At 36.1% G+C, this 16,619-nt stretch overlaps 1 protein-coding gene across 1 annotated transcript; it reads right to left on the bottom strand.

The window, feature by feature from the left end:
- Nucleotides 1-4,549: 4,549 nt before the first annotated feature.
- On the bottom strand, nucleotides 4,550-16,073 carry LRRC72 (leucine rich repeat containing 72; the record flags this gene model as incomplete). The annotated part of the gene is given in 8 exon segments (XM_029084001.1): nucleotides 4,550-4,716; nucleotides 6,659-6,746; nucleotides 10,898-10,955; nucleotides 10,957-11,012; nucleotides 12,646-12,681; nucleotides 12,684-12,720; nucleotides 15,301-15,325; nucleotides 16,045-16,073. Coding segments are annotated over 8 exon segments (496 nt in total), but the record flags the coding sequence as incomplete, so codon positions are not given.
- Nucleotides 16,074-16,619: the final 546 nt, after the last annotated feature.

A 16,619-nucleotide genomic window follows, 5' to 3' on the forward strand; every position in this document is an offset into this window, starting at 1 on the left:
AAAAAGTTTGAGGACCCCTGGTTTAGATGTTTTAATGCAGGTAGATTTTTAAGGTTTTTCTTCATCTAGCTAAAGGGAATTTTCAGCAAAACTTCAAATTACCGTTGTAATTTGAGTATTTTTTCATATATAAATAGCCAACATTAGTCCTTTTTCACTAATGACTCTAAAACAGACTGAAACCTTTTGACAAAGCTCAGCTTTTAAATAAGGTGACTGTGTTGGCTAGTCAGTGATTCTACTGACTTGTGGCTTGTTGGACAGCTTCCAACGTTTACAGACTAGAAATGGGAACAGGTAGCAAACATTACAATGAAGAGCTTCTGGATGCCATGGTAGGTTTGTTTGTTTGTTTAATCTATGTATTCCTGGGACACTTGGGTGCAACAGTGGGAGGGACAAAATACCTAAGAGATTTTGATGGATTTTTCACCATCAAAGATTATATATGTATAAACTAATTCACTGTCTTCTTCTCTGAGCCCATCTGTATTCTCAAAAAGATTACAAGAAGTCTTTTTAAAATTCTTAAACAGTTACTCCTGTAAAATGTATGTTTTCTTTTCAAAATCTATATTCTTTGGAGAAAATGTTAAATTAGTCGTTAAAAGGGATTCTGTAATAAAATTCTTTATGTTGAAACATTGCATTGCAGCATTCTCTGAGCAGAAAACTGAAACAATTCTTCATTTAATTTTAATTTTCCTTTAATCAAAAGAAGACAGGGGCAGAAAAATCTTCCAGGCCAGAAATACTGTGCCTCTAATTTGATACAACAATTTGAAATCGGTGAAATTTCCTCAGAAATGACATTGTTTACTACTTTAGTCTAGCTCCGAGTTCGAAGTGGGATACAGTCTGCTTTCACAGAAAGTCTCTTTAAACTTTTCCATGTCTATCGTGACATGTAAAATCTACAGGTTCTAGGATTGTGAAATTGCTGCTATGGACTGATTACATCATAGACCACCTCCATGAGCACAGTCAGCTGTCGGAGTTCAGAAGAAGACAAACTAGAGATTGCACTTACTAAATCCGACGGGACATTTACTTAAGGAGGACCTCTTTAAGAAAACATATTAGCCGAAGCTCATTTTGGGCTAGCTTCTCTGTAGACTGATGCAATTTGAGAAATTAAATGGTCTCAAAACCTAATCAAAACCAAGGTGTTGAGCTACCTTTTAGAACCTTTAAAAAGATGCAGCTAATTTAAGGGTACTTAATGCATGGAACTTTAAGCCAGAAAAATAGGGAAGTTGAAATAAAAAAGGAAGGAATCTAACATCAAAAAGGTGAAAGGAATTATGAGATTTAACGAAGTCCCGTATCTGGGATGGAGTAATCCCAAGCAGCAGTACAGACTGGGATCTGCCTGGGTCTGCTGAAAAGGGCCTGGGGGTCCTGGTGGGCAGCAAGCTTGCCTGGAGCCAGCAGTGTGCCCTGGCAGCACCAAAGGTAAATGGTGCCATGCATCGGTGAAGACAAAGTCTAGTACAGCCAGCAGATGAAAGGTGTAATTACTCCACTTGACTTGGCAGTTGCTAGGCCACATCTGGAATACTGTGTCTCATTTCAGTCAATTCAGTTCAAGAGAGACATTAAAAAACAAGAGAGGTTCAGCAAGGGTGCCACTGCGATGATCAGAGGGTTGGAGGAATTTGGTTTGTTCAGCCCAGAGAAAAGACTCGGGGAGATCTAATCGTAGTCTTAAAATGCCTAGAGGTAGCTGCAGAGAAGATGAGGGATGCATGGTGGCAGGACAGTAGCCAACAGTCCCAAGCTGTTGCAGGTAAAATTCCATTTGCATATAAGAAAAATGCTCTGGAGTGCATTTAAACACTGAAAGAGATTGCCAAGAAGTGGTGGTACCTCCCTTCTTTTGGGGGCCAAAGAAAGTGACTTGGCACGTGACTCTGTTTTGAGTCTTCATTCTGTTCCTGGGAATATAGAGAACCTGGTCACAATACCTAATTGGACCCCACTCAGGAGTTAAGCCCAGCTGCCCCCAGCCACCCAGAATGATCTGAGGTGGGTTGGAAAGCTGGGGGGTTTAACTTCTGCTAAATTGTCCTGCCTAACAGTGGACCGTGACAGATACCCGTTAGTGCAAATGCACATTTATTTCAACGAGGATCTTTTAACTCGCCACCACGCAAATATCCCTTCTCCAAGCTCCGAATCCAGAACTTGTGAGCTTGTGTTGTTCATGTACCCTGCCACAGCTGCAGCCTGGGAGAGGAAAGGGTCAGACTCACAACATCAATGCAGAATTAACAAGGACTTCTTTTTAGACCACAACCTTTTAACTCGATACAATATGAAAATCTGATCTTATAAGAACTTATTTCATAAAGATGCACTTGGAGCAATACACACCTAATAAAAACCATGTGACTATTTCCACTGAGTATAACACACTTTGTCATGAAAAGGTACCTTGCAAATCCTAAGCATCTACAGAAGATGGAGAGGAACCTGTACATCCATTTTATCAATGAGGACAGCTAAGTCCACTGAAAGGAGGTAAGAATTCATTTTTAAACATAAATTAGCTTGATTGTAAAGAGCTGTACTCAAAGTGGGTAGCTATATAAAATCACATTGTTAAATTATATCATCATATGTAGGCTTTTATTATTTCCTTTAATAATTTTTTCAAATATTTTCATATGTAAAGCTAAAAAGTAACAACAAGCCTGATGTCTGAAGTTTGTAAATTTACTCTTATAAAGATGGCATCTAAATATGTCATCACATTAAAATACAACCTTTATACTGCCTCAATCCAGAGACAGAGATAAGAGATAAGTTTTACATTTATTTCTATGATTTTGAAACCAAACAGAACAAAAGTAATATCAAGTACAGACTAAAAATTTTCATGCTACAAGTCATAATAATTTCCAGAGAGTCTGTGTTTTTGAACAGCCAGTCTGGATAAAGTTTTCTGGTCCATAATATAGAACAGCTATTCTGATGCTCTAATACTTAAAGCGTGTTTTCTCTAGTGATCAGTATTTGATCTTATAAGTAAATAGCATTTTTATATACCCATTTCCAAATGTGGAATACTTTTCAATATTAAATTTCAGAGAGCAGCGGGTAGGTTGTCTCGTCAGAACAATCTAGAGTTGCAACTATGTTAAGTACAAAGACCAGAATTTTTTTCAAAAGCTCATTTTTACTGGAGTTATTCTCTGGTTAGGGTATTTTTTAGGCAAGAGAAGAGGAAATTAAGTAAATATTTCAGAGATGCAAAACAAAAAAAAAAAGCAAAAAAATTTACTTATTTGTAAATACAAATTCACATCCTATAACAGAAAGTTCAAATTGAGACATTAATGGCTATACAGCATTTTGATTAGCTGAGGATTACCATCTTGATCCTAAATTAATTGTTCAAATGAAATGAAAACTGGCAGATTATTTGAAATGTTCAGGATCATATTATTAAATTACTGTGAAAACAAGTATCTGCTGGGTTTGGGTTTTTTTAAGTTTAGGTAGTTCTTGTATTTTATTTCCCATAGAAATACATTTCTATGTATTTTTTTTTCTTTCACAGAAAAGTGATGTCACTGTCAATATATGTGAACGATTGCAAGGTAAAGACAATTCTATGCCTACTTTGATAATTATCAGCAAAACAAATGAATTGTTAGATACTATTTAACTATCCTTTGTTTCCCAGACTTTTCAAAATTGTTAAATATACTGCTTTCGGGATAAAGACAGTAAAAAAAATTTGCATCTATTTTAACACTCTACACTGCTGTTTAAAATGCTGCCATTTCAGTCAACAATGCACTATGCAAATATTGTTTTTCTTATCTTTAAAACATCAAAAAGCAGACAAGTTTATGTAAGATTTCAAGATTGGTTCTGGATTCTCATGCAGTACAAGTCACAAGGTTCCAGGTGGTATTCACCTGCTTTCTTGTGCCAGGATCATGCTGTCTTCCAGATCTGAATGTTTTAAGAACTCTAAAAATAACTTTATATGATATTATAAGACATCATTAAAATATTCTCAGCTTGGAAAGCATGAAAAGGAGTCTGCTTCCAAATTAGGCAAGATATCTAAACTATATTTAGAAGAAAATACTTTCTCCAATGTGTTATTTTATAAAAGCACTAGAGGGCATCAAAGCTCTATGATGTTGATCACTGTCTGAGACAGAAGTGTATTGATATGCTTTTTAATTAAATAAAAGTAAAACTAAACACTCACAAGGCACATATTGAAAAAAAAATGAAATTTAGCTTGTTCAGCTACCTTTAAAGACAATTCTGTAACTACAGGGAGTAACTAGAACTTATTTGCCACAATACTCTTAGTAGAAGTATTCATTTGTTGCCTGTTGCTGCTGCTACTACTGCTACTACTGCTACTACTGCTACTTACTTTATGAAGTAATTCGGTTGAGTTCCTGATGCATTTATACTTTATCACTAAAAAAAATAATTTTATATCAGATGAATGAAAAAAACATTTTCTGATTCAAATCACCTAAAAAATGTCTGCTTTTCCTTACATTATTATAAATACCCGAGGGCATCATCAGTCTTCTGGCTGGTTGAGTGCATCGGCTGGATCCCACTGTAGTCTCCAGGGGGGTATTTACTCTCTTTCCAAAAGCTATTGATTGCACAAGACAAGACCTTTTGCAGTTATAAAGATGAAGCGCTGACTCCCTTTCTCTTTGTGCAACTGCTGTTAAAAGGCACATAAAAAAATTATTTTTTTCTAACTTAAAAGGTTGGTATCACCTATTTGCATGCAGAAGATGTTTCACTTTTTTTGTGCAGTTTTGTAACAATAGCAGTGTAAACCTGCATAATTTCGGCTTTAGGGTGAAGCCCGGTCCAATAAAATAGTTTTTTATTTTTAGTGCAGTAGGATCAGAAGTTTTAAACCAAGAAACTAGAAAGCAAAACTTTTCATACCTTTTAAATGAGATCTACTGCAGAAGTCAGTAAAGATTTGGAAGTCTCTGTATGAATAGCAAAAACAAGTCCTGGTTCAAGGCCAGTCCAATTCCCATTGCTCAATTACAGAGAAAACTGTAGGAGCGCAATCAAAAGAAAAGCTTCATTTTTTTCTTTTTTGCATTTTAATTCAAAAATAACTTTAAATTTTAAACAAAATGTTTGAGACTGTTAAGTCAAATAGGGGATTTTAAATTCAATTATATGAACAGCACAGTAATCTAGTACTTCAGCTGTGGAACAGAAATGAGCTCAAGGTTAAGAACAAGTAACTGAGTCTGGCAGAAGCATTTTGAATTCAGGGAAGTTTTTAAGTCATAGTGTCTAGGGGACCCATGCGGAAGGAACTGCAGTAGTCATGCCTGGAGGTAACACAAGTGTGAGCACATGTCTTGTGGAAAGGAGACAGCCAGGACTATGCTGTGATAATGTTCCACAGATGGTGAAGAAGCTTTATAATGCTGGAGAAATAGTTCACTAAATAGAAAGTCCAGGGTACAGCATGATACAAATTAATGCCTCAAGTCTTAATCCAGGAGTGATTACAGTATAACTGTAGGAGATTATGTCCAGGAAGTTTTACGGAAGTGTTTCTAGAGCTGTAAATGTAACACGTATTTTCCAGCACATTAAGCTTCAGTCATCGCTCCCTAGTCAAAAATGGTCATTAGTAAAACAGCCTGACAGACGTGCTAAGCACACATGTAACACAAGACCAAGTATTCAAGAGACTGGAGGACCAGTGCAAAATGAATGTGTAGGCAAATGGCCATGTGGTCAGATCCAGCAGCTCCTCATCAACCCCTGACACGTGCTGCGGCCCATCCACCAGCTTTCTGTCACAACAGAGCTACACAGCACCTGCAGATGTCCTGTGGCTGCCTTGCTCAAGTCCTGCAAACTGATTCTCCTGGAGACTGGGAGCAGGTTTTCAAGATCACTTTGTTTCTCCTTGCTACTTCTTTACGAGGTAGAGCTGAGGTAGGAATCAACACCTTTCAGTGCTCTCCAGTAATTTTCAGTCCTCCTGCCAATCACCTAGCTCTGCAAACACCAGAGACAAAAAGCACCAAAGTTGATTTTCTGGGTCCGCTGTGGCGTGTTTGTGGATTGACTGATTTACCATCTGGCTATTCTTAAGACATTTTTTCTTCTGTAGAATTTACAGTAGACACGGTGTGAAAGATCTCTTGACAATTTTTGAAGATTTATATTTGAAAGGTTGGTCAGCATGTACCTCATCAAGAAATGTGCATATACATGTTTAAACTGTACAGAAGCAGGTAGGTAGCTGAGGATATTATCCATATCTAAGTAAACATGCTCACCCATGTGAATATACCAGTTTAAATGCACAAATGTAGGTACACGTTTCTAAGCACAGGCTTCTGTCTTACCCAAAAATATACAGACCAAGATACAAGATAAACATACACAATTTAAAAAGACAGAAATCAAAAGCATTTGACAAACTGTTTATGACATACAAATTCTATTTGCTTGACAAACCTTGAAAAAAATGAGTATCTATCTGTTCATTAGATCTTCTGCTATATCAACAAATTCATGTAAAAGAATAGGCAAGATTAATTCACCTATTTTTCCAAACTGATTAAAATCAAAAGCAACTGTCAATGCTTTGTGAGAAGAGGAAAGAAATCCTTATGCTTCCTCTCCTAGGAGCTGTACTGAAGGAAGGAAGTAGATCACATAAAACCAGGAGTCTGGATCTTGCAGCAGAGGGTTATGGAATAGGTCTGCAAAATGGACACAGAAAAAACAAACAACATAACAAAAAAAAGCAAAAAAACCAACCAACCAAAAAAAAAACACAAAACCCAACTAATTTAGCAAGGCAGGAAAATTAAAGATCACTAAGTAACCAAGGATTTTGTACAGAAAAATTATCAAATTGAAATTGTTCTTATGCTGGGTAAACAAAACACAGTCTCTTTACACTTGCAAAATTACACATCTAAACACGGACTGCAAGAATTGGCTTATTGCAGAGTATGCAAAATACACAGGCAAGAACACAAGAACCGAGCCTTCATGCACTCCAAACCTTCCATCTTTTTCTTCTATTTTGTTACAATATACAGATGAAAATGCTAAGTATTTTTATCCCATAGACACAACATAAAATGTAAATTCTCAGTCTTCTAATGTTTTGACAGATAATGAGTTTGGAAAACTCAAGAAACTTCAAGAGTAAAATGTTTAAAAGGGCCTAAGTTCCTGAGATCCTGGGGCCCACTAACTTTCATTAAGACTTGAGGTACTAAGCTCCAGAAGCCCATTAGCAGCTTGACTAAAAGACTCACGTTCAGGTTCACGTTACCGGAATAACCAAACCTTTGCAACACAGAGACAGGAATGATTGCTGTGTTGCTGCTTTGCCAGAGGTGGAACATTTGCCTGGCTGACATGCCAGATCAGTTTGTTTCATGGAAGTGATATCTCAGGTTTATTAAAATCGAAACTGGCTTATTTCCAGATGAGGTAACAAACAAACAAACAAAGTGTTGTTGGGTGGGTTTCTGTGTTTTGTTTTGTTTTTCTAAACAAAAAACATAATAATGCTATTTTTCTCCTTATAGAAATGCTGTTCTTCTGAGACAGTAAAAATAATTAGGAGGCTGCTACCTTAAGGTCAGAGCAGAGAAGAAAAATATCATAAATTAATCAATTTGCCAGCTTCTGCCAATGTCTGCACTAGTCTGTTTTTCTCTTTTTGAGGAGTCTGTGGGTAATATTCACTCTAGGGTAAAAAAATCATGTTGTATGTAATTTTACAAAATCAAATAAGATATACTAGAAGAAGAAAAAAGTCTGGAAATATTCCACACAGATTTGTAAACTATAAAATGCCATTTCACATTCTTCAGGGTAAGTATGACTGCCAAAGAGGGCTCAGTGCTTGACGCAATTTAGCAGTTATTTTGAGGGTGTAGTAAGGCTGGAGTGGGCATTTGGTATCTCTTGCATAGAAAACGCCTGTTCGTGTATTCAGAGGAGAATTTAAAATTTAACACTCTAACATTATTTTTTTTTTTTAAATCGCTGTACTTAGAAGTACTGAGAGACCACAAGGTGGCAGCAAAAGAAAGTTCATTTTTTACCGAACAACGTAGTATATAGCTGTTTTTTCTAAAAGTGTTAATCACAAAGACTATTAGGCATATATCTCATAAGTCTGTTCTTGAGTCAAGAAAATATGTAATAGCATTCTAGAGAGAAAAATGTTTCAGCAAGATCTCTAAAGGAAGGTACATTTGGTTGTGGAATGGGGTGAAGATTCAAGAGAGATTTTTCCAAGGCACAAACCAGGGTTCATACTAAGTACTTTTGAATCTGGATGCTACTTGGAGCTATGTTCCTGCTCATCAACACTGATTTGTAGGTTTGTGTTAGAGTATATTAATTTTTCTACTGTTCTTACAATAAATCCAACCTTTTTATGGATAAAGATGGTCTTATTTTACAAAACATCTGGGATCAATTCTTGGCTCTGCTATCTACTTTCTTGTCAAGGTCATGCAATTTTACTTCTACAAATTAAGGATAATGCTTCTTCCTCCACAGTTTTGTCTGTTTTCTCTATTTGGAGTGTAGGAAAAAAGTGTGCCTAACCCACATGGGGCAGAAAGGAACTACTGTGGTAGAAACATATTGAAGAACAAAAGGAGTTTTCTGAGATCTAGCAGCAAGATGTTATCAGCTGTGGATAATAAATCAGTTGAGGCAATTTACAGAGTACATAACAAAAATCTTGGATTCCAAAAGGGAAATGTGAGCACAAGGCAAAATCCTCTGTATCTCCCAAAAGGCTGCAGTTGTGAGCAACCCACTCAGTAAATCTTTAGAAGCTGAGTGTCTTCCCTAAACACCAGATGAAGAATTCTGTTACACTACAAATCCAGTGCAGGGCAGTGGCTAAAAATCACTAGAGAGCCTTAAGGAAGAGAAATGCAACATTTTGTCAGCTGGATGCTACTTCTGAAGTGAACAATAACAGTGTATCAGGCTGCTCCATTTTAATAGTTTTAATGTCCCCAAGCACTACAAAACAATGCAGTGTCATTATGCTTCCAGACATTCTGTTGAAGGCTGTCAACTGCGGGGGTTTTTTTTTAATTGGATTGTCCGGCAATAATAAAGATCTACCTCACAACAGTGAGAACTCTCCCACTGCCAAAACAGTTTTTATTTTATAAAGGTGAATTATGACCACAGGCCTTTTAAAGCTACACTGTGCAAATTCTATATCCATTTCACATTTCTGAATATTGCAAGTAGGCAAACAAATTATATAGTAATATGATATGACAGATGGGATATGACTTTGAAAACTTATTTTGCAAATTTACTGCTGTCATTTACTTCAAAAATGACAGTGCATGTTATTAAACCAATAGAACATATTATTAAGAAATCTCTTTGAAACAAACACATTAATAATTTTTTCATGACTGCAGAGGTCAAAACCAAATGGCTGTAAAGTTAAGGTTATTAAGTTTCTTCCACTGATTAGCATTTAGTCTCATACTTTTGAACCAAAGAACAAGTTTCTTATCAGGGTAGACTGGTATATTCTATATATTGTTTGATAGTTCTCTTAAACACTTGCTTTTTTTATGGTGGTGGCTAGTACAACATGCACCCATTCTTCACCATGTCTTTGTGACTGCCATTCATAATAGCTCGGCAGCACTTTAACTATCCACTATTTGTCTTTATTTCCCATAGATGGTTGCAACAAGTACAACAAACTCCCTGTGCTTCTTGAAGCTCTTTATTAATTGGTAGGGCTATAACATTAAATTAAAGTGACTGAACCATTCAGAAATAGGATGTCTGTCCAGACTTTGCCTAATCACTTCCAACAACTGCATTCTTAAAAGGATTATTTTTTCAATCTTGGATATAAAGAAAAATATTACAATAATTTGTCTGGCATGTTGTCTTTCTAAACACTTGATTTGTTTTTTTTTAATTTTGGCCCAGTGTCAAGTTCAATTAAAAGTGTTCTTTTTAAGCCATATTTTCCTTTCCTGCAATCAGACATTCAAATTTTTGAGTGCATAAGGAGGTATGGCTTGATGACATTCACCTCCATTCGTTGTGCCACTAAGACACAAAACTTGTTTCCTGTTTTTGCAAAGTACTGAGCATTTGGCATGACCTATGATGACATTTTTTTAGGAACCATGGAAAAAGACTGCTTACACTTTCACTTTCAATAGGTTAATAGCATATAATCCTACTTTCCCTGGAGGCTAATTCTTACAGTGCAACTTAGTGGTGCCAACACTCTCTTGTATAACTTAATTTGAAATTTCAGAGCCTATGTTACTTTCACTTCCAGCCAGTACATCAAAAAGTATGCTTAACAGATACTGTTATACTTACCATCTAGACTATATTCATCCTTAGACTCTAGAAATCCACAGAGTCTGTGAAAAATATGCAGAAAGTCCTATGAGCAACAGAATTAATGAGGCAGGAATTTGGGTTCTATAACCTATTGCTCACGCTCTCAATAGCAGCAACACACATTTCTCAACTCCCTTCACCTCTTTGATAATCCCACCGTCCTCTCACGTTCCCTTACAAAAAGGCAGCAGCAAACTGCTTTGACTGCCTCCAAGCTACTCCAGGAGACTGGCTAGCCAGCAGCCAAAAAGAGTTAGCTTCTGAACTCATTTGGCAGTTTTTTCTTAGTTGAGGTACTGTCTGTGGATTTTTCATGTTTTAGAGATCTCTTTCTTCTGTCAAATTTGGTTGAAATTGATAATTAGCGTCAAAATCTATTGTCAAATGATGTGGAAACAGACAAGAAACATCCTGATAAGAAACACTAAAAAACTACTGCTCACTGTTCTGCAAAATAAGAATAAGGTATTACTTAGGGCCTGCAAGCTCATCATTCCTTTCAATTCCTTCACTGTTTTGACAAGTTTTTTTTAACTGGTTGTCGTGAAGCAACAGAACCTGTAATGCACGTAAGTGTTTCAGAGCACCTGAAATAAAAAGAAAAACAATTAATTATTCTTAACATACCTGACTGCCTTTATTAGATAATTACTTTGTTATGTTGCACACTGAATTTTATACTCTAGTTATCCATCTATGCCTGCCTTTTGGTAACACCTTGCATGAGATTAGTAAAATCTATATATATTACCAGAGATTTCAATATCCTTTTCATCTTTTAGTCACATCTTTTGAACATACACCTAACCAGTTCCTTCCACTTTTCCCCATCATCCTTGCATCAACAAATCAACATTAACTGTATACTCTCTCCTTCCTCCCTTCCTTCCTCCTATATCCCAGTAATCTTTGGTTGATTTGTCTTCACTTCCTTTTACTGTTACCTAATATTATCTTTGCCTCACAAACAACAGTATACACTTAATATTGTCTTTGCCTCACAAGCAATAAATAGTGAATTCCTTAGAAAATTATTCAGTTTCAAATAATTATTAATGTATTAAAAAGTTATTACAAAATATTGTTGTGGATGACCCAGACTATGTGTTCACATCCTCACACACATCAGGGGTAGATAGTTCATTTTCCCAATTTTATCCAGTATTTCTCATCCACATTTCTCTATTAATGATACTCGCCTTTCTGTTTACCCATATTTTGTTATCTTCTGTATTGTCTCTTGTGCCCATATGTTTCTTTCTTTCAAAAATTCATTTTTCTCAAAATCTCACAGAAACTAATCAACAGAATTTCTCATGCTAACATTTTATAGGGATTAACATTTAAAATGTCTAGAATATACACAAATGTATTGTGCTTTGGCCTCTCCAATCACAAATTTACTAGTCTGGTACAGTCACTTTAATCTACAAGAGTAAACAAAACTGTAATAGAAGTGTAAGACATGCAATTTTACAGTAAAACAGTTTTGCAGTAACTTTGCAAAATACTTCTGATTATAACTATATCATGAAGAAACTGCAGAACCTCAGTGACCACCTTACAAGTGGGATAACTTCCCAATCTATTACCCTTTTACTTTCATGTTAAGTCTGTCAGCACTGCTATAAGTTTTTCATCATATAAACATAACTGGCTCTCAAAAGATACTCCTGTCAGTTTACAGAGTACCTGGTCAGCAAGAGGACTAAAAATCATCATGTACAAAGAGCTTTGTATGTTAATTTTCAATATGATATATGGTAATGTAAGATCAAAAGTATTTTACAATTGTCTGACATTAAAGTGAATGACATTTCTTAGACCAGGATAAACATATTACCTTATTGCCACTCAAGTATGCTGGAACAATTAAATCCCTAATAAAATAATTACCATGTCTTGTTATGCATATGTAGAAGCTTTCAACCATTAGATTACAGAATCACAGAACCACAGAATCATTAAGGTTGGCAAAGACCTCTAAGATCATTCAATCCATCCGTCAACTCATCACCATCATACCCACTAAACCCTGAACCTGAGTTAATCTACACATTTCTTGAACACCTTCAGGGATGGTGATTCTACCACTTCCCTGGGCAGCCTGTTCCAAAAAAAAATTACCTGCTGTCATCTATTTTTATAAATTTGGATGCCAATACACAAAAAAGCAAGTAAAGGTCTCTGCTCAACAATCTAGAAAGGGAATATTGGCACCTGATATATCCATCAGTTCATTATTGTTGAGATAGTCAAGCAACAGTTTTTGATCAAGAAGGTTAAATCTCAGATCTGAGAATAAGAATTTCTTAGAATTAGGAAAACTGTTATATGTCAGCTTACATTTAACTTTGAAGAAATATAAACACACCCTCCTGGAACCATATAGGTAGTTTCTTATATTTCTTTTTAAGAGTCTTGGTTTAAGGATTCTCTCATTAGAAACACTAATACTAATACAGCACTATAGCACAACCTTACCTAATGTTCTGAACTACAAATTTGTATTTGGAAAGAGATGTCATTGAATTACTGGTCTTCACATTTTCTTTTAGTTCTATTCACATTTAACATATTTTTTATTGTGAGAACACCCTTGTAGGATGTCATAATTCTATGTTGATTTAAGAATACTCCTGAAATATATCCTTGGAATAAGTCCAGCATCTAGTTTTAAAATTATTTCCTCATTAGCAGGTCCAAATAGCACATATTTGTTCTAAATTTCCAAAAATTACATTTAATCAGATTTATAGAATCAATTACAATTACAGAAAAAAAAAATGTATGCATGGGTATATTCCCAATAAAGATCAGTCCCTATGGAATCTCTTCCCCTTGCTTGGAGAAGCTCAGTTCTAATCTTGTCTGGACAATGCAATATGCAAGGGGACACCAGGCTGACCACTATAATAGTTGAGAAATGGGAGTAGTAATGGTGTCTAAGTGTTTATCCTACAGTTTAAATGCAAGAACAACAAATAATACCATTCTCTGAGTCTTTGCTTCACCTCAGAAAAATCTGTTTCAGTGAAAAGAGCAATATTCTACAAATGAAATAATCCTATTCTTCACAATGATTATTGTATCTTGTACAGTGTAAAGTCTATAAATACCTGTTGTATATAGTGGTGTTTCTCTACCTTTGGCAATTTTGGGTTTTTTAGGATCATCTAAAATTTACTTTTTTTGTGATAAAATTATTGCAATGCATTTTTAAGGGAAAAAAAAAAAAAAGATCTCTGATCTTCTGAGTTCAGAAGAACATTCTCCCTCTATTAGAGCATTTAGTGGAGACTTCTAAGAAAAGCTGCTGAGTGGTTCCTCCACACAAGTTATATAGAAAATGACATTTCCACACAAGCTATACAGAACAACAGAAGAATGTTTTTTGTTACTGCTTAGGTAAAAAAGTGAGATTTATTTATCTTTTATGGTCAGCAAGATCAGTTCTGCTTAGCCATCAGGCCATTTCCTTACTCTTTAGTGTCCTTTGAAAATACAAGGGAAGACCTTATTATACCCGTGATTTTAGTTCAACTTTTAATGTATCTATATTTTTTTAAATAGTTGGATAACCACAGGTCTTTCAATTAATTTGACACAAGATGCTATATAATTGATGTTAGCCTGGGGCAGAAGATACACATATACTCCTAAGTGACATGGAATGTAAATTTATTTTTTCTGCTGCTCACAGAGCTACTTATTTACCCGAGCAAGTAATTCTGGTGTTTTAAGTACTTGAGCCCATTGTGAAAGTCATGTAAACTACTGTACAGTAAGAAATTTTAAAACAGGTTAGAAAATTGTGGGGTTTATCACTTTTCTTGCTTTTTAATTACCAGTGGCTAATGGTGAAGGTTTGGATTCCATGCAACCATTCAGTAATCATTGGCTATGTATTTGGAGACTTCTAAATCAGATAATTCTACTGTTAAGTAGATGATTTTGTATGAGACACAATGTGCTTAGACTTGGCTGGAAACTGTAGTGTCCAGAGCATTGTTTTAAAGTCCCTACAGGATGTAATAAATACTGTAATCCAGATTTGCACAGGTGGAGAAAGGCTTATGGTTTGTGTAACTCACTTAGGACCATACTGTGCACTGGAAACAAGAGAAATTAATGTGGCCCAATGTCATACTTGCCTGGAAATCTGTCTTAAATGGAACATGTTTAGGTGACACAATGGCCTGCATAATGGCAGAAGATACCCTGTCAACCCTAGCATCACAGTGCTATTTCCTGTGCACAGGGAGAAGCACATTTGAGTTATACATCACTCTTGTGTGCGTGAGGGCAAAAAGCAGAGTCACTGCAACCACCAGCCTGCCAGGAAATAAACTATGCATGGCTGCAAGGGCATAAAAAAAGAGGGACACGGTTCCTGCAGTCCACTCCTTTCCTGGAAAACCAGGAAGTCCAGAAGTTGTTATAAGAACAACTTCCAGTTATGTCACCCCTCGGTCTGTTCCAAGAGCTGCCCACTCTGGTGGGCAGGGTATACTGGCTACGAGCAACACTGGTAACTGCCATCCCACACCTCAGGTATCGGTACGCTATCAGGCAATTTTGCCAAAATATACTCAATCTTTCTTTCTATTGGTAAGGTATTAGCACAAAACCTCAGCTTCTTAAATACACAAAATTTATAAAAGCAATGCGAATCTACAGGAAAATATACCAGCTTATACTCTGTAATGTAAAACAAAATACTGTTTCTTCAAAACTATCATATTTAGATCAATTACATTTGCATGGAATTTATTAGCTTGACAACTATATAATAATTTATGTTAGAAAAATTATGAAATAATAACCAGGGAGTATAGATGCATGGTGCTGCTCTTTACAGGAACACTTCATTACCTTATTGTTTTTAATCCACAAATACCTTCACCTACGAAACCATAATAGACGGGATACTTCTTAGTCCTCTGGTGGAAGAAAAAAAAGAGTAACACATTTCTTAACATTAATGGTCCTTAATCACTTTATAAATGGTTGAATTTTTTATAAACAATATTATACAAGCACTAAAAAGCATCACAGCACAGAAAGACACAAAAATGAGATGGCAGAGACAGTGTAAGCATTCTACGCACCTGAAAGCATAACAAAGCAGCAGGTGGTAAAGAAATGGGAACAAATTAAGTGACATATTTTTTTTCCACAACAGCATTTATCTTCCCAGGGAGTACGAGTTCCATCTACTATGCAGTTTGTAGAAACTGCTCAGAACACAGGTGGAGAATTTTGGCATCCTGGGGACACAAACCTAAAAGCTTTGAAGGTGCAGCGTGGATTGTCCAACTGCAACGCCAGAGAAGCCAAGAGATGACAGAGAGCAAGCACATCAATGTACTTTTCTTATTATTTTTCATATTAGTGTATATTGTGAAATTTTTTGCCCTTTTTTTTCACCCCTCTTCTCTCCTGTCCTCATATAAACTTAGTGTTTACTCATCTTCATTAACAGTCTTGTTTTAAATAAAACTGCACATCCACTGAGGCTGGAACTATCTCCTATGTGTTGGTAGGGGTTTTCGTTTCATTGCACATCTGTCACTCGGAGCTTGCTAGTGTACTATAAATAACAAATTACTTACTAACCAGAGAATTGTAGTGAGCTGCTGAGTCATTTTCCCTAATTGCTCCTCCTTATTTTTCTTTGCTTTAAATAAATGTTGATTTCCTCTAGAATAATTATAGATGATCCTTATATGACAAACTTCAATTGACTTAATAAAACTTTCCTCGTGGATTTTAACATGTTGCAAGACTACGGCCAGTGTTTCAGAAAGAACTAACAGGATTGATGAAAATTAACCTCACATCACAGCAGTCTAAAATCACAGAATGTTAGGGATGGAAGGGACCTCAAAATATCATCTAGTCCAACCACCCTGCCAGAGAAGGATCACCTAGAGTAGGTCACACAGGAACACGTCCAGGCAGGTTTTGAAAGTCTCCAGAGAAGGAAACTCCACAACTTCTGTGGGCAGCCTGTGCCCCATCACTCTCACAGTGAAAAACTTTTTCCTTATGTTTACATGGAACCTCCTATGCTCCAGCTTGCACCCGTTGTCCCTTGTCCTACTGAGAAGAGCCTGGCTCCATCTTCCTGACATTTTCCCTTTACATATTTACAGACATGAATGAGGTCACCTCTCAGTCTCCTCTTCTCC

Source organism: Antrostomus carolinensis, unplaced genomic scaffold (genome assembly GCF_000700745.2).
Source record: "Antrostomus carolinensis isolate BGI_N321 unplaced genomic scaffold, ASM70074v2 scaffold5603, whole genome shotgun sequence".
Taxonomy (NCBI): Eukaryota; Metazoa; Chordata; class Aves; order Caprimulgiformes; family Caprimulgidae; genus Antrostomus; species Antrostomus carolinensis.